The 25930-nt window shown below is 37.4% G+C and overlaps 1 protein-coding gene across 1 annotated transcript; it reads left to right on the top strand.

Moving 5' to 3' along the window:
* Window positions 1-4955: 4955 nt before the first annotated feature.
* ZFYVE16 (zinc finger FYVE-type containing 16) lies at window positions 4956-25862 on the top strand (the record flags this gene model as incomplete). The annotated part of the gene is given in 18 exon segments (XM_079548587.1): window positions 4956-5025; window positions 5215-5611; window positions 5613-7335; window positions 10439-10535; window positions 10924-11097; window positions 12208-12353; window positions 13971-14349; window positions 14826-14948; window positions 15038-15193; window positions 15813-16037; window positions 17807-17889; window positions 20956-21060; window positions 21756-21906; window positions 22588-22668; window positions 23202-23364; window positions 24230-24335; window positions 24737-24901; window positions 25701-25862. Coding segments are annotated over 18 exon segments (4506 nt in total).
* Between the last annotated feature and the right edge of the window lie 68 nt (window positions 25863-25930).

Below are 25930 nucleotides of genomic sequence, written 5' to 3' on the forward strand. Positions count from 1 at the left end.
ATTGCTGTCTGACATCTATTTGTGGTGTGATTGGTGCTTTTTTCTGGTCAGAAGAGTGATAGTGTGTGCCATTAAAGTAGAAGGAAATTCTAGTGAGGCTGATTACGTTGTCAACATAAGTAGTCTGATCGGGTTGGTGATAAAATCACAACGCTGGTGACCTTTTGTATTGTTGAAATTGTGTTTCAGCAACATCCATCTTTAGGTGAGGCAGTTTAGTGTTTTGCATCATGCAATGTAAGTTTTTGTTAGGTGTCTGAAAACTTTTGTAAATTTCATATTCATCCCCTTATTCAGCAAGTAGGTTTGCAGTGGCAGCAGCTGCTGTGCTTTTATGGTTCAATAATGTATAGCATTGCTCAGCAAGAATATTATATCTTTTTATTATTATTTTTGTCTGACAGCACTTAATTATTTCTCATTTTTTGCTCTTTGTTGATTGCTGGTGAACTCCATGGGTATCTGTACACCCAGGCTTTGGTGGTCTTTTTATGGCTTTTATTGGTTGGTTGGTTGGTGGTGGTATTGTTTCTGTCTGCAAGGGCCTACAGTTTTCTAATTCCTGTAAAGGTAGTGAATTGAAATAATGTATCATTGTGATGATACAAAAGTCTCTCCAGATGACCACAATAACTGTCCTAATATTAAGCTAGTTTTTAGACTTGAGGAACTGTACATTCACTTGTGTTTCTTTGCTTCCATATCCAATCTTTGTTCCAACATGCTCCCTACAAATACAGGCCTGGATTCTTTGATGATGTTTGGTTGTGACTAGATTGAGATCTGGTAATGGATATATATATCAAGCACTAGAGGTTGTTTTTCAGAGATTTTTAAACATCAGAAATCTGCTTGTTGTTAGACATACAACTGCTTAGCAAACCATGATGAATTTGACCATTTTGCAAGTTCTTACTGAAAACTACAAATTACCTGCATTTAGAGATACTGTGTTTGATTTTAAAAAATGGCAGTCTACAATATAGTTTGATGCTTGGCCGTTCTCTATCCTAGCAAATTTGTAATGTCTTCTTATTTTAATAAGACTGCATTGAGAGGTCCCTAACAAAGTATTTTTTGAATATTAGTATATGTATCCTTTAGAAATTGTTTACGAAGTTTATATAAAGTTGCTTATAAAGTGTTTTTGTTGTTTTTTTTTCAAGTCTATGGACACACTCAGGCATGATACATGGTCGTCTAAATCACAACATTTGCTTTTTGTAGGTAACTTTTCCAGTAAATTTATTGCCTCTGTTTCTTAAGGTAGGGTCCAGTATAAAGTGCAGTGTTAGGAGTTAGCCAGTAACCAAGCCTCATCTGATGGGGAAAATAAAGTAAGCAAGCTTTCACCAATCCCATTTGTTCTGTTTAGGCTTGCTTTGTGCCCAGCCTCAGTACGCAAAGAAGGGTGTCAGACCAGGTGCTGATGTACTTGTGCTAAACACTTAACTGTTCAGAGTCCATCCTGGGACTACTGCTTTTCTGCTGGCGTTTGGAATACAGAGTTCACTGTGATTGATGACTACTACATAACAGTTTCATTGTTAGATTTCTTCTTAATCAGCATGGGTAAGATAGGAAAGAGCATTTGTACTGTAAACATGACTGTGGGGTTTGCTCATTAGGTGTTTAGAAATGCAAGCATTAGCTTATCTCTTGTAAAGCTTGGGGATGGATATCTGCAAGGTTGGTATGAAAGCAAGATGAAGGAGGCAGTTTTGTGACAGCCACGGTCCTGTTTTGGCTAACAGCTGTGGGAGTGAGCAGTTAACGTTTCAGCACGGACTCTTGAAAGTCACAGGACCTAGAGTAAGAACTTTTGCTTTATTAATCTGTGAAACGAATATTAAGTTAAAACCCCTTGGCATGATAATCTCTAAGAACGACATACTAAGCACGTCTGACTGTTGTACTCGACTCTCAACCAAAACTATGTTAAATGTCCCTCTGGGGATGGGGAGCTCATAAGGTTAGACTATAAGGGAAAGTTCCTTTAGGAGTGAGAAACTGTTGAAACTGTTCAGTGAAAGCGCGGGGGGTGCTGGCAGGCAGACATCACCTGTTTGCAACTATAAAAGCCCTTATGGGGTTGGCCGAGAATGTCAAAACTGTAAGCTTAACATGAGAATGGGAGACGTGGAGTGAACTTGCTTAAAAACAAACCAAGTGCTTACCTAGGGAAGTGAAAAAGTAGTCCGATGTGCCTTTTTGTAATAAAGTAATGAAAAATATTGAAGCTTGGTGTTGTTCTATCAGCAAAATAAAGGCTGTTAACTGGTAAATATGGAATTTTGCCAACTCATGTACTTGTAAGCCCTAGTGATAGGTGTGCTCTGTTCTTTAATGAAATTAAATATCCATTAAGTGAGACATAAATAAGACCAAACTGTGAGATGAGAGCTAATGACTTGTAATAATTCAAAATATTTAGATTGTGTCTTATTTCTGTCCTTTAATATTTGAAAACCATCTTTTGTGTATTTCTGTCTAAAGAAGTAAGCACGTCAACGCTTCATTTGCTATCAGGCCTTGTAGCTTAGTCATAAGGCAGAGAGTAAAATGTCTAAAAGAAATAACAGGCCTTTTTAGCTCAGTTTAGTACTTCCATGTGTGAAAGTCTCCAGAGCTGGTGTGTAAACTGAGTCACCTAGTTCAGCAGTAACTACCTTCCCCAGTCTGAAATGTCTTTGTGAAAAAAAAGCTTTCTGAGGTCTTCCCCTTTAAACTTCTACTGTGTTAGAAAGTAGCTGTTAACACTGTGCTGTAGTTGTTTTATACTTTGGTTATTTTCTTCTGTTTTTGAAAGGGACCGGTACACGATCTCCCAGTCCCCTAGCATATAAATATTTATCTTAGGATGGAAGCATACAGTCTTTGGCAGACAGTGATTTAACCACTGCTTAAAACTTAAGGCTTTCTACTTTGAAAGAATCATATGAAATTGAGCCAATAGGAATCTCAAGCTGTGTGCCTTACTGTGAAGGATTTAAGATCTCAGAGACCATATTTTAATAATGTATAATCCACTTGGAGACAGTACTGGGACAGGATTCAGATAACTAGAAAGTGTGTTTGGAAAACAGCCTCTAGCAGAAGGTTCGTGCCTTTCAACCCTTGGAAGGTGGCAGCAGCAAGTAAGGGATTGATTCAAGTCCTGAAGGTGTCTCAGGTGCACAGATCAGGCTTCCCTGTTTTTCTGCCTGGTGGGGATGCTTTGCTCCTTATCTGCTTTTTCTTCTGGTGTGCTGGCATTCAGTTGTTATGTTTATACAAAGGCCTCATCTCAATGAAAACTAAGGAAAAAAAAGTTGTTGTTGCTTCCTGCTCAGTGTAACTGGACAAATCAAAACTCACATGATGTAAGGAATGTTAAAAGGGCAAGTTGTGGAACAGTTCCTCTAAAAGTTGCAGTGCAAAGATCTCTGTGTGTAAACAACTGCAGTCACTGCTTCCACACCCAGTAGTCTCCTTCCTGTGTGCTCATGTGCTTTCCCTGCCCATATAAAACTTCTTAGTTGCTTGTTTTCTTTTAGGTATGGGGGGGGGCTTTTACAGAAATTGCCATGTATTTTTAAAAATATGGTGACACTGCTGCTAGTTTCAGATGGTAGAATTCTTGAAACTCTTACGTTACTTTCAGAGTGAGTGCAATTTGATGAGACAAACAGCTTCAACAGCTTGTTTTTGCTCAAGGAAGCAAACAGACATTTAGCAAAACTGTATGACCAGAACTTCTTCATGGCTTCCAATTCACTCCTGTTTTAATGTTAATGCTGGGATTGGCTGCAGGCAACTATTGCTGAGCCTAAAATATAAGGTGATCTGATTCCTGAAACGTTATATCAAATGAGCAGGATTTTAGTTTAATGATGATAATACGTATACAAGATTGAGAACAGAAAGATGAGAGATGGATAAGAAGGAATTACTGCTTGTTTCCCTATTGCTGTAGTAGTTTTGGGGAGATGGAAGAGGGGAGAATGTTCTGTGACTGCTTCTTTTAGTCATGGATGCTACTCCATTAGCTGAAAAGAAGTCGCACCTGAATGTTAAGGATGTGCAAGAAATCCCCACAGAGAAAAGCTCAGCGTTATGTATTTCTTAAACCTCTGTTTTCTCATAAACCTTCAGTATTTGTACTTCATATAATCTCTTTTAGTAACTTTTGACCATCAGTTTTGTTAGTGTCCATAAGCACGTGCTGTAAGGATGAGATCTGCAGTTTTTCCTTTAACGATATATAAGCTATTTTAGCATAAGCTGTTTTAGCATCTCCCTGAGTAGCAGGAAAACAAGGCAGACCTTCAGAGGTCTGGTTTCCAGACACAAGAACTAAAGAGATCTGAGTCCCTTCGCATTACTTTCCGGTAAGGTAGATAGCATCTTGATTATATGACAGGTAACTGCGTGTTACCTGTATTCAGACATGAAAAAGATGTAGGATTAGGAAGCTTCTCAAAGTGATCAAGAAGGCATAACATCTGGAGACTGAAAGTCTTCATTAAACAAATGGAACACTGTTTTATGATACAGACCATGCATTGCAAATTGCTTTCTGGTGAGTTGCCAGGTATCTAAAATGAAACTTCTTTCTTTCCAAATGCTTTTTTGCAGGTCTCATAGAAGGTTAATGGGTTTTGTGTTCTGAGTAGGGTGGAGATGAACTAAATTACCATGCTGGTTTTTTTTTTTTTGTTTTTTTTTTCCTGGTCTTGAAGGAAAAATTAAGAGGATTTAAAGGCAAGTCATTGAGCATGAGGTACATAGAGGCTGATGGACTGCAGTCATCTGCATAATATTTTATTTTATAGACAGAAAGTTTTCATTAAAATACTTCCTGAAAGTTATTGTCTAATAATGGAAACACTTTGTGAGTAGCAAAATATGAGTGAATCATTGCATTTTTCTTTTTAGGTTTGAGAGGCCTGAAGCCAGACTAGAACTTAAATAGAATGGATACATACTTCAAAGCTGCAGTCTGTGACTTGGACAAACTGCTGGATGAATTTGAACTGAATACAGGTTAGTAACTGTGCTGCCTTCTACTGCAGTGTGTTAATATTGGTTGAGTGACTGTTACGGGGAATTTGAAACTAATAAATGGTAAGCTAAAGCTTATGGTAGTGAATAGATTAAATTTGGAGGACGTGCACAGTAGAAACACTTAAGTCTTGTAAACTTTGCTTTTGATCTCTTTTTTGCTTAAAATAGATGAATGCGACCTCTCCAGAGCTCCTCAAAATCCATATGATTCAAAACACCGTTCCCTTCCTCTGGATTTGGGTTTCTTGCAACATATATACCCAACGCAAAAAACACAGGAGAATGCTAACAGCTGTCCTGCGTCAGAAGAAATCTCTCAAGCCAGCCACACCAGACCAAATGAAGGGATCCCGAATTGTTCATCACAGAATGAGAGGAGTGTTTCTGGGCCTGATATTTTGACCATTGTGAACGGTGCTTCCTCAGAAGGAAATCAGGGTTCAAACCTGGGAAGTAGTATACCTATATGTGATCTTGTTAATGACATAAGTAACTTGATCCGTTCAGCAGGTACTAATGTAAATAATCAAAAATTGCAGCCAGGTGACTCTTATTCTAGTGAAGACTTTGAGTGGCTTTGGCAAATCTTGCATACCTCTCCTTGATTGTGTATTTTCATTGGGTTGCAGAGGTGTTTCATGTACAGAGCAGAATGATGGGGACTCAATGCTACAACTTTCAGGACCTGTTAAAACAGAAGAGAGTAATCAGTTAGCTTTAAAATCAGATGTTTTTGGTAAAGCAGAGGTTTCAGGTCTGTGTGATTATCACTTCAGTTTAAATATACAATCCTATATTGAAGTTTTTGATCATCTTGAACAAACCGCTCACCCTAATACTGCGTGTGTCTCTGAAACATTACAGAATTCAAATGTGTATGATCCCAGAGATGAGACAGCTTGTGAAAAATTGCCTTCTGAGCCACAAGATGGAAGCATGTGCTCTCCAGTGAGTGAAGAGATACATGGAGGAAATACTGCAGAATGTGTGACCTTGGAAGATCAGTGTAAAATGGAATCCATGCCTTCAAATCTGCCACATACACATCAGTTGGACAAAAGCCATGGAACATTGCCTGAAAGTCATGCTTTACAAGGCTCTATGTGTCAAACAGGGGCTGAAGTAGAACTAGAAGAGCAAATTACAGAAGAGAATGTGGGTAGTGAAAAAGTTGCTGGCAGTGAAGTACTAAACAGTGCTTTACCTTTATGTGAATCAGTCGAGGATGTCCAGACGTCACTGCTACATCTTCCACCACTTCCTGTATCTCCATGTGGTTCCTCAGTTGTAACAGAAGAAAAAGTTAATTCTGTACCTCAGGATGAAATAGCAGAGGTTATTAGTGACACTTTAACAACTGATCTCTCTGATTGTGAGTCCTGCAAAGAGACTGACTTACATGAACAGGAAGGATATCTAACTAAAATCAACCAAATTATTGTAGAAAAAAGTGATGGAGAGACATGTAATACTGAGAATGTAATTGATGATAGTGATTCTGATCAAGTCAAAGCTATTGCTTCTACTTTTATGGAATATGAAGCTGAGCCATATGGCATTGATATAGACAGTTACTATGATGAAAGTGTGAGCCAAACTGTAGCTAACTTTACTGTTGAGGAGGGTATTATTGAAAGTAATGCTTTTGTAAGTGATGCAGAGCTTGATGAATTCTTGTATGGGCAAAGTCATCTGTCCAGTTCTTTGAATTCTTTAAGCAATAGTAATACCTTAATGGCAGCTGACACAGAAGGGAATCTGGGGGATGAGAACCTGGATTTCACACAGGTTACTGAAGAACATGCTCTGACAAAACTGGAGGATATAACTAGCATCAGTAGCAATCTTGAAGTCTGTCTTGCGGCCCATAAGTTGAAACCTCCACCAGAGGAGAGTGCATTTCATATTCAGAATGTGTCTGAGCGTGATAGTGAGGCACAGGTTTCAAAGATTCCTAATGAAGGTGCAAGACCAAAGCTGTTGTGTGACAGTACGCAAGGAAATGTTCAGAAACAACTGAATCAAACACATGTGCTTGAGAGAGCAGTTACTCCAGAAGCTCCCTTCTCAAGGAACAGCATTACTTCTGATGAAAATTCTGAACCTGCGGGGGAAATTGGCACTGAAACAAGAAAAACTTTTCAAAGCTTAGAATCACTAAAAACACCTGCAGCTCTTCTGCAGAAACAGCCGTTGTGGGTTCCTGATTCAGAGGCACCCAACTGCATGAACTGTCAAGTGAAGTTCACCTTTACAAAAAGACGACACCACTGTCGTGCGTGTGGAAAAGTAAGTTGTTGGTGAGGGGTCCTTCTGTTACTGTAAGCAGATTTACTCTGATTTAGGGATAATTGGAATACAAAGGAGAAAGGTGAATTATGTCAACATTGTAAGGTTTTTTTGTTTTAATTTTTTCTTAATTTTACATCGGAGTTGGATTCTTAGAAAAGACTACAATAAGTAAAAAAAAAAAATTCTTTTTTGAAAATAAGAACATTTTCCTTGCATAGCTTTACTTTATCTTCCATTACTGGCTAGGATACTGTTCTTTTCTTGTAACAGGGAAGATGTGACACTGTAACAATCACTGCAGTGCACACTGAATCAGTTTATTACTTACTTCAGATTAAGCTTACGTATTTAGCCATCAAAAATTTAGGCAGTGATGGTAATTAGAATTCAGAAAAGTGATTATGATAGGTGTAAAAAATATCTATTACTCTGGAAGAATGTATGTTCTTTCAGGAGCTGTTACAGAAGCAGCCATGCAACGGACTTATAGTCTGTTGTGCACTGTGTTTAAATGTCTGCACAGTTTCCCAAGGGAGTTGTCAGGGAGAGCATAGGGAAGTATGCTATTTCCGCTGAGTGAATGGTACTGGCTAACTGAGCGAGTAGTCTGTAGACTTTTCTATTTTTCCAGCCAGTGGTTGTGTGCAGTGAGTAAATAATGCTGAAGTCTGTTTTTAATCAAAAATAAATTTGTGAGCTATTGCATCTTGTGTGCTGGTGCATAAATACAAATATAATGCTATTGGAACTGATTTTTTTTTCAGTGTTCCTCTGCAGCTTTATGGATGAGGAGATGGTGCAAAGACTAGACTTACTAGCTTCTTTCATCTCATTTCAAAAGACAACTGGAGTGGCTTGTTTTTTCTGCAGAGTCCCTCTTCTAGTAAAAGCATAGCCCCCATTTTCTTCTGTCACAGCAGACCTATAGAAAGTGTAGATCTGCAGTGGGGCACCGAGAAAAATGAAGTTCTTATTGTGACATGCTAGATGTTATCGAACTCAGGCAGTTATATACCCTACTAAAATTTTATAACAGTTTAAAATATGGTTCTTTAGAGTATGGTTTTGAACTTCTTGAAGTTCTTGTTTATATTCACTATGAAGCTTATTGCCTGTTTTCTGGAGATGGGAATAGAAACTCCCTCCAGTATGCACTGCTGCTTATAGCTAACTGCTGTTACTGTTAATCCTGTGTGTTAACAGCAGAGTGTATTTGCATAATAGCAAAGTAATTCAGGGTGCTTCACAATGCTTGTGCATTCAGAAAATGAGTGAAGGCAGTACAGATGGTGTAATTGTCAGAGATAACGGAGTGCTAAGCAGCTGTAACTGTCATTGCTTTTCTGAATGTGTAATATTGTTTTGCTACTTGTTTTTAAAAACAAAGCCTACTTTTTTCATGGATCCACATTGTGTTGCAGTGTTTGCTACCAACTTGAGGAGGAACAGGTAGAAATTCACAGTTGTTCTCTGTGAAGTGTCTTAGAATTGTTTAATTTTTATGTAGTCCTATAGATTTATTATTATCAGGGAAAGTGTCAGAACTTGGGAATTCTGGCTTCTGTGTTGGAGGAATGCATAAGCTATCAATAATACTGCTTCTTCTCCCATCTGCAATACACAAGGTCAAATTCTCATCTCCATTTATTTGTTTGCTTTTTAATGTGGCACACGTTCTCTTTGTAGCCCAACTAGATTTAATTTTGTTGCTCAGTAGATTCATTTTCATAGCCATTGCTCTATTGCGCTATCTGTCCCTTAGTTTGCTTCCACCTCTTGTTTCTTGTGCATTGATATTGAGGTAATGCCTTTGTTGAGGGTTCTAGTGGCACCAAGTGTAAGGGAATGGCACTTGGCAAAGGATTGTTGTACTGCTCAGCATTTGAAGCCCTAAATTTTGACAGCAGCTGATTAGCAATTGATCCTTTCCAGTTACATGCTTAATAACTTTACTAAGCATGTGCGTTTTCAGGTGAGATAAATAATTAATATGCAAGCATTAATTGTTATGAGATTAATATGGAAGCAACTGGAATGTTTATTTTATTGTCTTGCACTGATGAAATGTGAATCTTAGCATGGCTTTTCCTACTTAAAGGACACAAACAGCTAGTACAGTCCATCCTTTTTTAACATTTCAAACTGAAATGTTCCTTCTTGGTAAGATAAACACCCTCGGGACTATTGAGGATTTAATAAAATACTTTCAAAAACACAAAACAATACCGTCTTTTAAGAAAAGATACTTGGGCTTGTTAAACGAGACCAAGAATAACTTGGAATATTGTTTTACCTTAATTGTAAATTGAAGAATCCAGAAAAGAAAAGAAGAAAAGAAATAAAATATTACTGCATTTTCAGCAGCCTTCCTCGGAGGCAGTCTTAATGGAAATACGCAAAGTAGCATTTTTAGGTTTTGTGCAGAATTTCAGCAGATGCTGAACTTGAAATTCTTCAGTTATGAAGGTGACAGTAAACTTCCTTGTGCTTTAAAACTAACAAAAACAACTTAAAAAATGGGTTCAACTCTTTGGCGTTTAGTTTGGTTTAGTTCTTCAGAGATTTTCAGCTGGTGCATTTCCTTAGGGTCACAAGTGTTAGCATGGCTTGGTAGGCTTCCCTATTATTTAGGAAGTTCTGCAGATCATAAGTGTCAAGTTTGTGTTTGGTTGAGAGTAGAATGATGATGACACATGATGTCCAGAGGGTTACCCTAGGTAATGCTATAGAGCTGTGCTACAGCGTAGTGTTCCTGAGTGTTTCAGAAAAGTGATAGGATGTAGCCTTTTTCAAAAATTTGTAGCATAGATAGATTGTGTGCTGTTCTGGGAAACAGGGTAAGAGCTCAAAAAGCTTCAGACCAAACTGTGGAGCTTTTGGCCTTGATAAAACCCTTTTAGTTCTGGTAATTCCCCTTCTCTCAACACAGAAACATACTGTAAGATAAATGTACTAAAGCTCCTCTTCTTCTTCAGTATTGCTGAGAATATTTTATTTATGCTTTATTATTTTAATTAGATGAAATAATATAATAGAAACCTAACTCAGGAAATATTGGGACTTTGCTTATAATATTTATTTCAATCTTTTTCTTGTTCAGGTTTTTTGCGGTGGTTGTTGCAAACGAAAGTGCAAACTACAGTACATGGAAAAGGAAGCAAGAGTCTGTACTCGCTGCTATGATGATATTAATAAAGGTAAAAAAGATTTGGATCTTTTTGAATAACTGTAGTAATCCTTAAAAAAATAATATGTACAGCTAGTATCTTAATTTTCATGCCTTCTGGGAAGCTTCCATGCTTCAATTGGGTCATCTGTGGCAGGATTCCACAAAAACAGATTTTTGCCCCATCTTCTACCCTTCCACAGTAGCCTTCTACATGTTGAAGGGCAGATTGAAAATCAATAAAATAGCTTGAGCATTCAATTTACACAACTACCTCACTAAACCATGCACTGTTATTGCAAAAAAAACCCAAAAAACAAGAAACCCAAAACCTTCAGTATTGCACTGTGTGCTAAAATTATTGCTTTTTTTTAATGTTTAAACATTTAAAGCAAACGGTTTTTCATTTTTTAATTTAGCACAGGCATTTGAAAGGATGATGAGTCCAACAGGTCCTGCCCCTAATTCCAGTGTCTCCTCTGAGAATTCTTCTGCTCCACCTTTGCAGGAAGCCTGTATAACTGGTAGTGCCAGCTGCCCCTTATTTTCTTCACCATTACCCATTTCAGCACTTAAACAATCTGATAATGAAGGTATGTTTAACACAGTATAATTTAACTAGCATTTTTTCAAGATCTGCTTGGGAAGAGTTGTTTATTACATTGTGGGTATGTACTATGTGGATATAGTATTTGTTTGGGAACTGCTGAGTCACGGCCTGAACCTCTGATTGATCACGTGAGGCGAGCCATGGGTCAGCCAGAGGAGCACAGGTGAAGGCAATTCAGCTGTGCTGCCGGAAGGGGTGGAGCCTGGCTTCACCCCTCCTAGACCTATTGAAGAGCTGGCTACCAGTGGGGAAGGGTCTCGTCTGGAGATCCCTCCTTCTGGTGTTTTGTGGTGAGCCCAGCATAAGGGTAAGCCTTCCATTTATTCTCTCTTGTTATCATAGTCCACTTTGCCTAACTCTCTTGTTTATTTTGTGATTGTAACATCTTGATATCCATTGATTATACAGTATTGAACAGAAATTCTGTGAATTGGGACTCAAGGAACTTGCTCTTAGTTCTGAGTTCAGACTCCATGAGTTTGACAACATCTGTCTTGCATCCACATTTCATAAGTGGAGATTGTCCTTCTATGTTTATACTGTAATTTCTTTGTTCAGTTCAGATAATTTCATAATTTTTTATATTGCTCCGGAGACATCTGTCATGCCTTTTTACAGTAAACAAAAGTACTTCTTTATGGAAAAAGTAAGAAGCAGTATGGGTTCATCCTCAGTAAACATAAATGTTTAGCCATTGAGCAGTCTTTGTTTCACTATTACTAAATACCTGACCTTCATCAATGAAAATAATTTTTCAAACATTGACTAGATATTTTTTTTTTTAGTGTTTCATCTTCTAGTTGTGGTAAGCATTTTATTTATATCTTATGACAAGGGGATGGTTGATGAAGAAGTTTTGATATGTAGCGTGATAGGATATAGCATGACAGCTTCCTCTGCTATGATGAACTGTTTTTTCCATGTATTTACCTGATAGGATTGTGGCTGGAGTCAAGCTGTCTACCTGTGCTTAGTTTCAGTTAACAAATTCTCTATGTAACTGACAGGAGAAAGACCTCTGAATATGCGTATCTTTTAGTTATTAGGACAGTAAAGTAATACAAAGTCAGTGTTTTTTCTCAATCTATCCTAGAGTTATGCCCCAAAGAACAGAAGAGAGTTTGGTTTGCAGATGGTATTTTGCCAACTGGCGAAGTGGCATATACAACAAAGCTTTCATCTGGAGCAAAGAGGTCGTCCCAGGACACAGTACGCCCTGATGTGCCAGAGCTGCATATGGTATGATTAAAATTGTATGTAGATGCATGAATTCTGCTGAAATAACTTTGTTCCCTGTTGATTAGGGCATACATGAACTTCAAAAATGACGTAGTAGAAAATTTTAAAAATCAAGATTATTCTGTAAAGTATTTGAATAACTACTGTTATGAAGGTATGATAAATATAAGTCAAATAGCTAACTTAAGGGACAAAGAGGTGAAGAACTGAATACAGAAGTTGCCTGTCCTGTGCTATATATCATACTCACAGATAATAAAAATGGTAACATTTTTTGGACAGAGAAGGCAGATAGTTTCTGAATATTCATGAACTGAATGTTAAAATGACAGGTGTCATTTGCCACGAATTGCAGAATTAGGAGTGTATGAGTAGCTGAACTTATTAATGTTACTTTTATTGCTGTCTAAGTTACTGGAAAAGTCACTGACTTAAGGTCAGTGATCAGTCTGAAGAAAGTACTTAAGTAGTTGTTTAAAAAAGGAAATAAATTGGAGGGAACAGAAACACAAGTGGAAAATTGTCGTGACAATAAATGTATCCCTCTTGTTTCCAAAACCTAGAAGTTCTTGCTCTACCCATCATAGTAACCCAAAGATACAACCTGTCTTCTGTTTTGATGAAAGAGTAGATTATTTTCACTTACAGAAGATAAACAGTGTCTAAAATTAAAAGCATCATGAACAAAGAAACAGTTAGTTGATGGTTCTCATATACAGCTTAGGAGCTCAGACAAAACTGCTATGTTGCAGCTCCTAAGCTGTGGATGTCTTTTACTAGGTAGCATGTAGCATGTAATCCCAAGCATGCTGCCTCAGACTGCTGTGAAGGCCAAAAGTATAAAGTGATCTGCAAAGCCAGCAAATGAATTTGTGGGAAAGAAGTTTATTAGAGGCTCTTTTAGTCACACTTCTTTTTCCTTCATCTTCTGGCACGTGTTCTCTAACCAGGAGATCTGATGGAAGCTGAGGGCATGTCAGGAGAATTAATACAGGACAAGCATAGAATTGTTACATTTTTATCTTGTTACAATTCAGTCTTTCCTGCTGAAATAGTGTGCAAATCTACAGGGATTTATAGTGTGATGACTCAATATATTTAATAGATCACATCCACCTTTGTTTTGATGACAGATCATTTCATAATATGACTGCACTCTTGGTTTATCCTATGCATTTCACTGAGGGAGCAGTGTAGGTTTGACAGCAAACCAAAAATGATTTGAATTGTACAATACTAGACTTGGCTATTGTATCCAAGTGAAGAAACAGTAATACTAATTGGGTTGCTCAAGGGATACCTACTTTATCGTTGATTTTGTTAAATCTGGCTATATGCTAAAATGATAGATCTACAGCATTCTGAGAATTTTGTATTACCAAACAAATAAAGTGATTCATCTTCACTTTAAATGGGGTGTAATGTGACCTTTAAGAACAGGGGGAAATGCAAGGTCCACAGTGGATTTGTTGAGTTAATTCTTGAATAAATAATTAATTTCCTGTCAATTTGGTAGATTTCCTAGTCCCTTTTCTTTCTTTTAGAATGCTATCATGGAAGTTATAGAAGTTGTAGTTTGTTGTGAAACTAGAGTGTAGATCTTCTTTATTCTCGTAGGGTGCAAATGCAGAGGAAGATGACATACCAACTGATATAAATTCAAAACCAAAAGAAGAAATGGATGTTATCACAAGAACAGAGGGATTATGTCCTTCTGTTCTTCCAGAGGATGCACAGCAGACCATTTCCAGCCAGAGCGAGATGATTGATAGTGATAAATCTCTGACTCCAGACACTAAAGAGTGTTCTTCCGCCACAGAATCTGAGAAGACTAGAACTAAGATAGCAGATTGGGCTAAAAGTGATATGCCTGTCAGTCCTACAAGTTACAGAGCACTTTGTGGTGTTGAAAACTGTGTTCGGAAAGACGTCAGCCTTCTTCCAGATGGTGATAAACTGCCACCGCTTCTGCTTGCCATGGGTGAAAAAGGAAAAGGTAAACAATTGTCAGTACTGCGTCACCAGATGCAGGATTTCTAAATGTGAATTTTAATACAGAAATGCAACTTTAACTTCTCACCTGTGCTGCATGTTAGATTGTTCGTTAATTAAACATGAGTTACTGAAATGTGAGTATATTGTGAAAATAACAATCACATAAACCCATGATAGTAGTGATTGTTTTCACTGTAACTAACAGCAATATGTGAATTGAAGAAACAACACAGATAATATGAGTAACTACCAAATAAATAGCAGCCCCAGATCATGCCTTGTTATAAATTACTGCTTTATTTTTGTATGGCCTTTGAATCTTCTGGTAAGCTACTGAACTTGTTCTAAGTTTGAAAATAATTAACAGCCTTTTAAGATAGGAAAGTAAGGACAGTCTTTCATATACTGTCATCTGATTTTTTTTAATTTTAGTAGTTGGCTGGCATGTTGAACTAAATCAGATATTAATTTCTTTAGATCCCCTAGTGGAAGAAAATCTGTCACACCAACAGGTCGCCTTGCTTCTTGAGAAAGGAGGTGCCAGTCCATTAACTTTTATCCTAAATGCAAACTTACTTGTGAATGTCAAGTTAATATCTTGTAAGTAGTGTGTGTTTTCTTTTCCATTAAATCTATTTTTCTGATTGTAAAGATCAGCATTACTGTGGTCTCTGTCTTTTTAATTGAAGATTCTTCAGAAAAATGCTGGTACTTCTCAACAAACGGGCTACATGGTTTGGGGCAGGCAGAAATTGTAGTTCTGTTGCAGTGTTTGCCTGATGAGAAGACTTTTCCTAATGAAATATTCAAATTATTTATTGACATCTATAAGAATGCAGTAGAAGGTATGTAATCATGTCTGATATTATGCTGTGATGTTTTCTTGCTTGTCTTCAAAGTTAGAAGTTTATGCACTTTTTATGCATTTATAGGTATATCTGATCTGGTTGAAAAACTTGTCAGTGCTTAGCCTTTGTTTCTAAATAAACAACAGAAAGAAAATGTACATTTCTCTGGCTCAAATACTTCTGTAAATATCTAGTTTGCATTTTCTGTAATTGTTCTTAATACATATGGACTTGGAGATTCTGTGCATAAATCCCTGTGTCAGTGGCTGGGACTTCATTGTGTATGCGGTATACATAACTGCAGTATACATAAATATGTAAATGTGAGGTCTGTTAATTGAAGTTCATCAACTGAGGTGTGCCAGAACATTGTGTACTTTAGGGTTTTTTATATTTGGGGGGAAAAAAAGTCTACTTCCATTTTCATGTCCATCCAGGTAATAAGTGTGTAGGATATTTCTGTGGGGTTAGATGTCTCTCAGATTTTCAGGAAGATATGAGACATACTTTATGATTTGCAAGTCTGTAATGAAGGGATGATGGTAGTAGTTTTCTTCACAATAGCACGTTATCTTTTTAAGATGCGCCAACACTCTTTCTCACCATCTTTCAACAGGAAAGTTAATAAGAAATATGGAAAATGTGACTTTTAGTGAAAATTTTCTCAGTAATGAAGACCATGGAGGATTCTTGTTTGTTTCGCCTACTTATCAGAAACTTGATGATTTAATGCTACCAGATAACCCTTTTCTTTGTGGTATTCTAATCCATAAGCTGGAAATACCCTGGGCAAAAGTTTTTCCAATCCGTTTAATGTTGAGACTGGGAGCAGAATATGGGGGTAAGTTTTAGTACTTCAAATAGCTGTATAAATGTAAAACTTCCTTTGAAAAATATAACTTTAGTAGTCAAAGAAAATATTCAAAATGTTTGCAGTCTTGTACATTACTCTTGCATAAGGATGAAGTTTTATACATGAGAACTGTTGGTCCTGTTGAAACACCTGGAAATTTACACTATTCTGCTACACTTACTTGGTTCTGTCTCATGTTAGCTGAAGGTGGTTAGACTTAAAAACCAAGTCTGACACTTAAAAAAAATTAAAAGTTTGACTTCTATTGTCACTGGAGAAAGTTTTGAGGGAAAGTTCACCAGCCTAATTGTCAATTTTGAGGAAGAAGAAAAAAAAAAAAAAAACAAAAAAACAAAAAAAAACCAATGCCAGAAATGGAGTACATGGGCAAAATATTAATGCTTTATTAAATGGATAGTTGCCTTAAGGATAACATCCTACTTAGCGCATTTGAAATCTCAGTATTGAAAAATGTGGAAGTTATTCTCTCAAAGTGAGGTGTAGGGAGAATTATGTAGTGTATGTACCACACATTGTGCAGTGAGAAGGCCTCACGTTCAGCAGTTTCTTTGCTGCTTTTACGTGACCACTTTCTGGTCCCCCAATTAGATCTTCACTCACTCTGCTCCAGGCTCACTGGAGGAAAGTATTTACAAATGCCTCTTGCCTTCAAAAGCAGGTAACACTCGCACAAGACCTGAAAGTAGAAGCTATCCTAAATACCTTCTAAAGTTGCTTGTGTGCCTTTTTTGAATAACACAGGCTAATTTAGGGGTATAGGAACTTTTTGTTTCCTGTTGTGTTGCCCCTTATTTGGAGACCAGGAGTTTTGAAAGGGTGCAACATGCAGATGTTACTTAAGTGGGATGAATTTCAAAAATATCATACTCAACTTTCCGACACTGAATGGACTTTTGGTAAATTAGGTGTACCATTTTAGAAGCATCAGGTCTATAAAAATGCATCATTAAATTGTTTGTGGGTTTGAGTGAATAGTGGAGTTCTGCTCTCCAGGCTTCTGCCTGGGAGTTGACAAGGGTGGTAGCTTCTTTGTCATACTTTTCTCTTACCAGTTTTATTGTCATTTTTGTACTAGCCATGCACTTTCTTGGACTGATCTCATTATCTTGATTTTGCTGCACTGTTTGTTTTACTTTCAAATGACTTCGTGTGTTGATGTGTTGGTCTCCTGATCTCTTTGCTTTCCCTAATTTCCAGCTGCATGTTTTCTACTACAGCCACGGGACTGCAAAGCAATTAGAAGCTTATTACTTTGTATGAACCACTTCATTCACTTCATTCTTGTTTATTAATGCTAAGTGGTACTTCAGTTCATTCTACAACATTAATATGAAATTGGATGTTACTTGTATAGTACTTGTGTTTAAGAAAGTATTCAACCTTGCAGCTCCTCTCACAACTGGTGACACAGAGACTGAATGAAGGTTGTTTCCTTTCAGCTCACCCTTTGCAAGAAACATAGCTGGTCAATCACAGAGAAAGAAGCAGCAGGTCTCTGCCACAAGATTTCTGCTGCTTGGGGAGTGACTCTAGAGTAGTAGAGATATTGCAGTAGGATTTAACTGTGGGTGGGGAAATCATGCAGTGGACTAAGGGGTTGTCAGCGACTAAGGATCACAGTGGCTCTAGTTCCCTTGAATGTTCAGATATTGAAATTAAGAAACTTGGTCTATAACTGAAAATAAATACTTACAACTATAAAACTTAAAAGCGTGACTTTATTTCTTCTATTCCAGTATATCCAACTCCTCTAGTAAGTTTCAGACATCGAAAGGCACTCTTCGGAGAAATAGGACATACAATTATGAATCTACTTGTTGTGAGTAATTATTTTATTCATTTCACTTCCTGTTGTAATCCAGATTGTGTAAAATATCCTCAGATTCTTTAAAGCTGAATTACTTTTGGCAAAGTTAAAGAATTAACTTTTTCTTTGGAGGTGACTTGGAAATTCCCTACTTTAATATGTATTAAGTGTGAGCTAAGGAAGTGACTTCACCCTGATGGCAGCTATACCCCATAGCCATTCTTTTTCTCTGCAAATAAGGAGAAAATACAGTGAAAGAGGGATCAAGTGTTGAGATAAGAACAGGGAAATCAATCACTGGTTATTGTCAAATTAAATTCAGCATAATAAATTATGTTAATGTTCCTATTACTAGCAAAATTTATTTACTATCACTAACAGGGTGATTTCTTACTAAGGGCAACTTGCTAAGAGCAAACCTCCCCATCTATCCTATTTTACCTTCTTCCAAGGCATGCAGGTGAACAGGGAATGTGGGCTTCAGTCAGTCCATAATGCTTCATCTCTGATGCTCTTTCATGGTTACTCTCTGCCCCTGCTCTATGTATGTCCCTCCCACAGGATGCTGTCCTTCTCAAACTGATCCTGTGTGGGCTACCTACAGGCTGCAGCTCCCTGAAGCACTGTTCCAATTCAGCTCCCTACTAGGAGGCTCATGCTTCAGGAGCTGCTCCAGCACAGTCCCCACAGGCAGCAGATTTGCTAGCCCTCCTGCACTATGGGCTACTCTCCTTCAGCTGCAGCTGTGGACCAGGGCCTGCTACTGTGAGGGCTCTTCATGACTTTTTCCAGGCCACATACATCTGTTCAGTCATGGGATCCACCATGGGCTGCATTTCTGGCCATTTCTTAACCATGCTCCTCCACTGGCTTCTTCCAGTATCGCTTAGGGCTCAGGTCTGGCCTACAGTGGGTCCCTTTGAGAGCTGACTGCAGCTGGATCTGATCAGACATGGTGCAGCTGCTGGGTTATTCTCTCTTAGCAACTCCCCTGCTGTCAAAGCCTTGTCTTATAAACCTAGTGCAGTCTTATGCGTCATACTCATTATAGTACAGTTTCTGGTTGTAAGAAATAGTTTTAAATAATGAGAACAACTTTGGAATTTACACTGAAGCTGGTAGCAGTTGCCATTCAGTTGCAGTTTTCTCTTTCAAATACTGCTTTGGTGCAAGAATTCTAGTCTTAAAATAGTATTTCATTAAATTTGAAAAAACAAACTAGTAAACTTCTATTCCTGTCCAGTAACCTTTCTCTTCAAATACTTGCATAGAATTTATCCTTAATGCTGTAAGCAAAAGTGTTGGAAATGTTACGGAGAAAATTGCACATACTTACGTGATCACTGAATCCTCTCAAATCCGGAAAACCATTACAGCTTAGAGGAAACAGCAATCTTTGGCACTCTTCTGTTTTTCCTGTTGTTGATATTTATGTCACTGCATAGAGAATTGATATGAATCAGAGCTGCACTACAGGAAAGCTAGCAATTAGCCAGCTTTTTTTTTTTCTTGATGGAGGAATCTTAAATCTCAATTCTGTGAGCCTGCTCCCTGCCTCACTGTTGTTGGGACAGTACCAATATGAGGTCAGAAGAAGGACTTGAGGGTGGAAGGGACCACCAAATGAGGGAGATTTCCTTAATCAGCTTAAACCTCTGTATTATTCAGGAAGTGCCTAAGCTACAAGTAAATAAGATCTAGAAGAACAGCCTCAAAAGACAGACAGGCACCCAATGGGTAGTTAAATGCATCAGTGTGCACTTCTTGCTGCTGCTAAGAATGTATTGAGATGGATTTGCCTTAGTCTCTGATATGTTATATCCATTCCTTTTTTAGCCCAAGGTCCACCTTCAGGCTCAAAACAAGCAGTGGGAATATATGCTCCTTGGCAAGATTACTTCTTCTGATGTAGCAAGAGTTTCTAGTTGTTGTAGAAAGGCTGCAAAAAGTTCTCATTATGTAGCTTAACAAGAGGTTAAGAATATGTTAAACTCCACATGGCTCAAACTCAGTTAAAGATGATAAAATCTAGCACCACAGAAGTGACTGAGGTGCTGGTAAGTGGTGAAGGCATGCACATCTGTGATAATACCCTTTATACCATCAAATAATGTCATTTGAACTGAAACTTGCAGTGCAGTGAGACCTGTTCATAAATAGCTCTTGCTATAGCTGAGCTGACTGGGGAAGAACACTGATTTCCTGGTTCAATTGCTGATACAAAACTTCCTGGCGTTCCCTAGGAAAGGCAAATAAGACCATTTTACATCTATCATCATTCTTCCAGAACAGAACAGAATGTGGAAATTCGCAGAACTGGCTGATGGATGGTAATCTCTGTCAGAGGGAGGTGTAATGAACAGTGTGAGACTCAAGCAGTACTTCAAGTACTCAAGAGATTGCAGAATTATAGAATAAAATATCCTGAGCCGGAAAGGACTGATAAGCATTGTCAAGTCTTAACTCCTGGCTCCACACGAAGTTAAGAATTAAGGCATTGTTCACGTGATTCCTGAACAACAGCTGTCTTGGAGCTGTAACCACTGCCTTGAAAAACCCATTCCAGGCCTAGCCACCCTGTCAGTGAGTTTTCCTAATTCCTAAACTTTTCCTAATATCCATTCTGGACTTATCACTGGTCACCAAAGAAGAAATCAACACCTCACTTTCCACTCTCCTCCATTAGACAGCTATGAAGTCTCTCCTCCATCTCCTGTTCTCTAAATTCTCTCTCTGAACAAACCAAATGGGCTTGTCCACTCTTTCTGTTGAAGTATTTCACATTACCTCAAACATTACAAGATCATAATGTGCATAAAGTAGCTGTAGTTGAAGTAAGCCACTGTTAAATAGTACAGCCACTTCATGAATGCTACAGATTTTTTAATATATCCATTAAGGTACTTTTCCAGTGAATCACAGCAGAGGAGTGGAACAGAAGTTTTTAGGTACTTCTAAGGACTTATAAGCCTGGAGATAGATGCAAAGTACTTAGTCTTTAAGATTTATTATAAAATGTATGGAAATAAACTGTCTGCTCACATCTTTGTCTTAGCATATTATCTTTGTCTATTGCAGGACCTTAGAAACTATCAATATACTTTGCATACAATAGACAACCTGTTTGTTCACGTGGAAATGGGTAGGAGCTGTATTAAAATACCCCTAAGGAAATATAATCAAGTAAGTTAAACTATTCCAAACTGCTTTTATCTTTTTTTGATGTAATACCAATCACATCTTTAACATGACTTCTTTTATTAATGGGGGGGCGGGGGAAGGCAGAGGAGGAGTAGTAGTTCCCAGAGGCAGTAGTGCTTTTATTCTCTGGTCAGTGTCCATGCAGTTCTGCAAGTGATTTCTTCACTTGATTGAGCTCTCCAGTGTGCTCTTAGAGTGGATGATGTGTGGAAATAAGTCATTTTTAGGATAACTGTTAACTGTGGAAGATGAACAATTTCAGTGAAGTGTTCTAGCATGCATTTCCAAGGAGTATCTCCTATGTATTTCCTATGGATTATGTTTTACTTAAAACATTATTTTTAAAAAAAGCCAGTATAGTTTTTATTGCAATCTGTTTAATAGACCTTTAACAAAAAAACTGAGTAATATAAGAGTAGTAATATAATTATATACTAATCTCATGTCTCATGACCAATAAAATCCCTCCAGCTCTGATATTCTGTTGACCAGCAGTTTTTAGACTTTTCCCTCTCCAAGTAGTATTTTCAATCACGTTTAATTTGACTCCAGCTAATCAGCTTGAAACTTCTTGTAATTAAGTGAATAATTCTGCTAGATTTTTCTAATGTCTTATATTTAAAGCGAGCACTACAGAATGAGATCTGTCTGTTTAATAACAAATCTTACATTGGCAGGTGATGAAGGTGATAAATTCCTCTAATGACCATGTAATTAGCATTGGAGCCAGTTTTAATACTGAAGCAGATTCTCACTTCGTGTGTGTGCAGAATAAACAAGGTCACTATCATACGCAAGCAAACAGCACTAATGAACACCCTCGAAAAGGTAAGCTGTCTGGTGTGCTTACGGGGAACAATTTCTAGAGCAAAAGTCATAGGAGTGTGGAATGGTTTGGGATGGAAGGGATCTTGAAAGATCTTCTAGTTCCAACCTCCTTGCCATGGGCAGGGATGTCTCCCTCTAGTCAAGGTTGCTTAAAGTTCCATATGACCTTTCAGTTCAGTTTAGTTTCACTACTAACACTGTAAGCTTCAGGAATATCTTTTGTAAATAAATTTAATTTAAAGTTGTGTGGCATTATGTTTTATGTTAAAAAAAAATTGAAACACCACTCTGTTTTCTCTTGTAGCTGCCTGTTCTCTCTCAGTTCTCTTAACTGTCTCCTTTTTGCATATTGGGCTCTTTCAGTGTGCCTGGTGCCCATCTTTCAGTGTCTTATACACTGTATGCACTCATAAAATGAGAAAGGTGGTTGTTGTTGTTTTTTTTTTTTTTGTTACAGTCTAGTATTTTTTGTACCAACTTGTGACTAACTTATTCATATCATCACTTGAAGCATAGTAATACCTCTTCTGCCCTGTTTTTTGTTGTTGTTTTTTTTTTTTATTTTTAATTAAAAACATTAAAATATGTTTTTGATTTTAAAAAAGTAATGTAAGTCATTTGACTTGATGGTAATGTCAAACTTGAGTGATTAGTGTCACTCTTTTTTCCTACCTTTTCTAGTTACAGGTGCAAGTTTTGTGGTATTCAATGGAGCCCTAAAGACATCTTCGGAATTTCTAGCTAAATCCAGTATAGTTGAAGGTAAGAATTGTACTGAGTGTCTGTTCTGCAGGTGGTTTCAAAAATAAAAATTAGCTTTGTGCAGGATCTTTGTTCTACTCTAAGCAAAACTCTTTCAGGGCTTTGTAAATTGTAGAAAATCTGTAACAAACAAATTGTGCTTTATAAAAGTGCATGCTAGTTTATCTGTTGCTTTTATTACATTATAAGTTTTAACTCTTCACATTAGTCAGTGCAAACATTTCCTTTACAGCTGCCAGTATCTAGAAGTATGTTCATTGCTGTATTGATGAAATACATACATTAACACATATATGCCAGAAACTTAACATTTGTCTAAGATTGCTCTACTAGTCTTAGCTCTACTGACTAGAAAGGCTTTCACTACTCCTGACTCTTGTCATGGAGCATTTAATGCTGTAGTTTAGTATGGAGTCCAAGTTAGGACTTGCTGCAGGAGAGGGCTGATCCCACTAATATTTAAGCCAGGACGACTATAAAGTGTTGCTGCTCTTCCTGTAGACAAGTGGGGATTTTAATTGATTTTCTTGTAGATGGATTAATGGTCCAGATAACACCAGAGACAATGGAAAGCCTACGTCAAGCATTAAGAGACAAGAAAGACTTCAAAATAACTTGTGGAAAAGTGGATGGAGAAGGTCTAAAAGAATATGTAGATATTTGCTGGGTGGAAGATGAAGAAAAAGCAAACAAAGGGTAAATATATTAGCAAAACATGTAACTCTTATGTTCCTAACTTTCAAATATCTGCTTTTTATTTCAAGAAATTATTCTAAAACATCTTTATTCAGGTAATTTGCTACTAAGACCTGTAAGGACAGTAAGCTGCCTGCTCTCCTCTAGATGTCACTAGCAGAACAGTTTTGTTTGTAGTATTTGCCGAAATGAATACCATTTTTCTCTGTTCGGGAAGCTGACAGGACGAGTTTGTGAAAACCTGATGTTCCTTTGGAAGTCTCTATCAGTCAAATCACTAACCATTTTAAGGATGCAGTTAATTCCTTCAAGTTTCTGGGGTTGAGGGCTTGGAAGTGCACTGTACTGCTCTTGGCCACTCACTGCTTGCAATGGCAGCATTTAATTAAAAAAAAAAAAAAAATATATATATATATATATATATATATAATATATCCTTATTCCCTGTGATTTGAACAGTTATATGAATAACTTCAAACTTTAATTACACATCATTAACTCAAAACTTGCCTTTTGTCAAGCCATCTCTTCCTCACGTGGCAGGGTTGTCTTGGCATGCTTTTTGGGGTTTTTTTGTGGCTTTTTTGATTGATTAGCACAAACAGAGGCTTTAATTTTAACAGAGGCAGCTTCAGTTTCACAGACCTATAAAGGTAAGGTTTTTATTGAGTAAGTGTTGTTTGTTCCCTGTCTAGAATACTGTTTTTTGTAGCTTCTATATTATTATGATGCAAATCCTGTATTATTTTGTTACAGAGCTGTTAAATAGCTTTTGAAGATAATTAGACATTATGCTTCAGAATGGGAAAACATTTATGAAACAAAATGTTATTGCAATTGTTGACAATACTATTCTCTTCCATAGAATTTTAAGCCAAGTGGATGGAAAATCGATGGAAGGAACTCAGAGTGAAAAAATAGCACACACCAGAGACTTTGAAAGAAAAGGAAAAGTTGTGAAGTGTACCGAAGTTAGTAAATTATGTTGTACTTGAACTTTTTTTACTGCTACTACTTACAGTACTTAAGTGCAAAAACAAGAGTACTGAATGTTACTGTTAAAGAAACTAAACTACGCATAGCCATACCGATCTGCGAACTGTTCTGTGATTCTGTGATAAGTTCATATACTTTATATCCTCTGAAAAATAGTAAATGGTGTAAGTCTGTTAGCACTGTTAACTCTGTGAGTATGAAATCTAGATATTCTCATAGTTACTCAAGTATTTTGATTGAACAAATGAAACTCTAGGAACATTATGCCAGCAAACAAGCATTGGTAGCTCACTGTTGTGTTAACTGAATACTGAATTACTTTTTTTTAACTTTTTATATGACAGATTGCTGAATATCCTTATTTCTGTAATTTCAGGTGTATTATTTCCTAAAGGACCATGAACTACCTAGTCCTGTTCATCTCCAGTTTGCTAAAGACATTGCTGCTGCCTGCTGCTCTGCTCTTTGTCCACACCTTAAAACCCTGAAGAAGAATGGGATGAATAAGATAGGCCTGAGAGTTTCAGTTGACTCAGATATGGTAATCTTTCAACTTGTATTGTATATACTTCAATTCTGAAGCCTTTACTGTAAAGACCTTTGGATCTTTCTGAATGTTTCTAGTTTTTGTCCTACCTAGATCCAGACTAAGGATGAAATTTCATATAGGGGCTGTCTTAATGACTAATAGTTCACAAAAGAATAACTTCTGTTTCCCCTTCTGCCCCATGCCTGTAGCAGCTGTTCACAGTAAGTTACCAGTTTTTGTCTGGTTCTAACTCTTTGGCACTCATGTGCCATAGGGTGAATTAGTAAAAGGAATCATACAGCTAATTTTCTGATGCTTTTCTTGATGTAGTTTTCTGCTGCTTTAGCTCCTGACATTGGTAAGACATTTGCTCCAGCATTTCTACAGGGTTGCTTAGCTCCATCTAGTATGTGATGCTCCTAAAAAGACTGCAGAATTCTGGAGCTGGAATACTCTTGTCTGAAGGAAGTGAACTGTAAAACTTCCTTATCTTTAAGAGAAGCTGTAAATACTACTTTAAATTATTTTTCAATAATATACTTTGAAATTAATAGTCACTGTGATAGAATACAGTCAGACAATTCTTGACAAAAATCTCCAGTGGTATGAGACGCAGAGGATGTGTGGTCTGGTAAACCTAGAGATTCACTGACAATTCTAATAGTTCACGATTGAGCTGGAAACCCACCCAGTTCCTAGTATATGTGTTATCTTCTGTCTGTGTGATGCTAGGTGAAATACTGATTTATTAAGATACTACACACTTGTCTGTCTCGTTAATAGAAGAAATGTTAATGTGTTTCTGTTCTAGGTTGAGTACTTGGCAGGATCTGGGGGTCAGCTTTTTCCACAGAAGTACCTGAATGAACTGGACAAAGCTCTGATTCCTGTGATCCATGGTGGGATGTCGGATCCTGCAAGCTTACCGCTGAAAATGGAATTAATGTTTTTCCTTATGGAACATTTATTTTGAGACCAATTTCTGGCAAGATACTGGTTCGCTAGCTCTGAACACCAAAGCTCAGTGCGTCAAACACTAAA

This window comes from Tetrao urogallus, assembly GCF_951394365.1.
Source record: "Tetrao urogallus genome assembly, chromosome: Z".
In the NCBI taxonomy this organism is placed as follows: Eukaryota; Metazoa; Chordata; class Aves; order Galliformes; family Phasianidae; genus Tetrao; species Tetrao urogallus.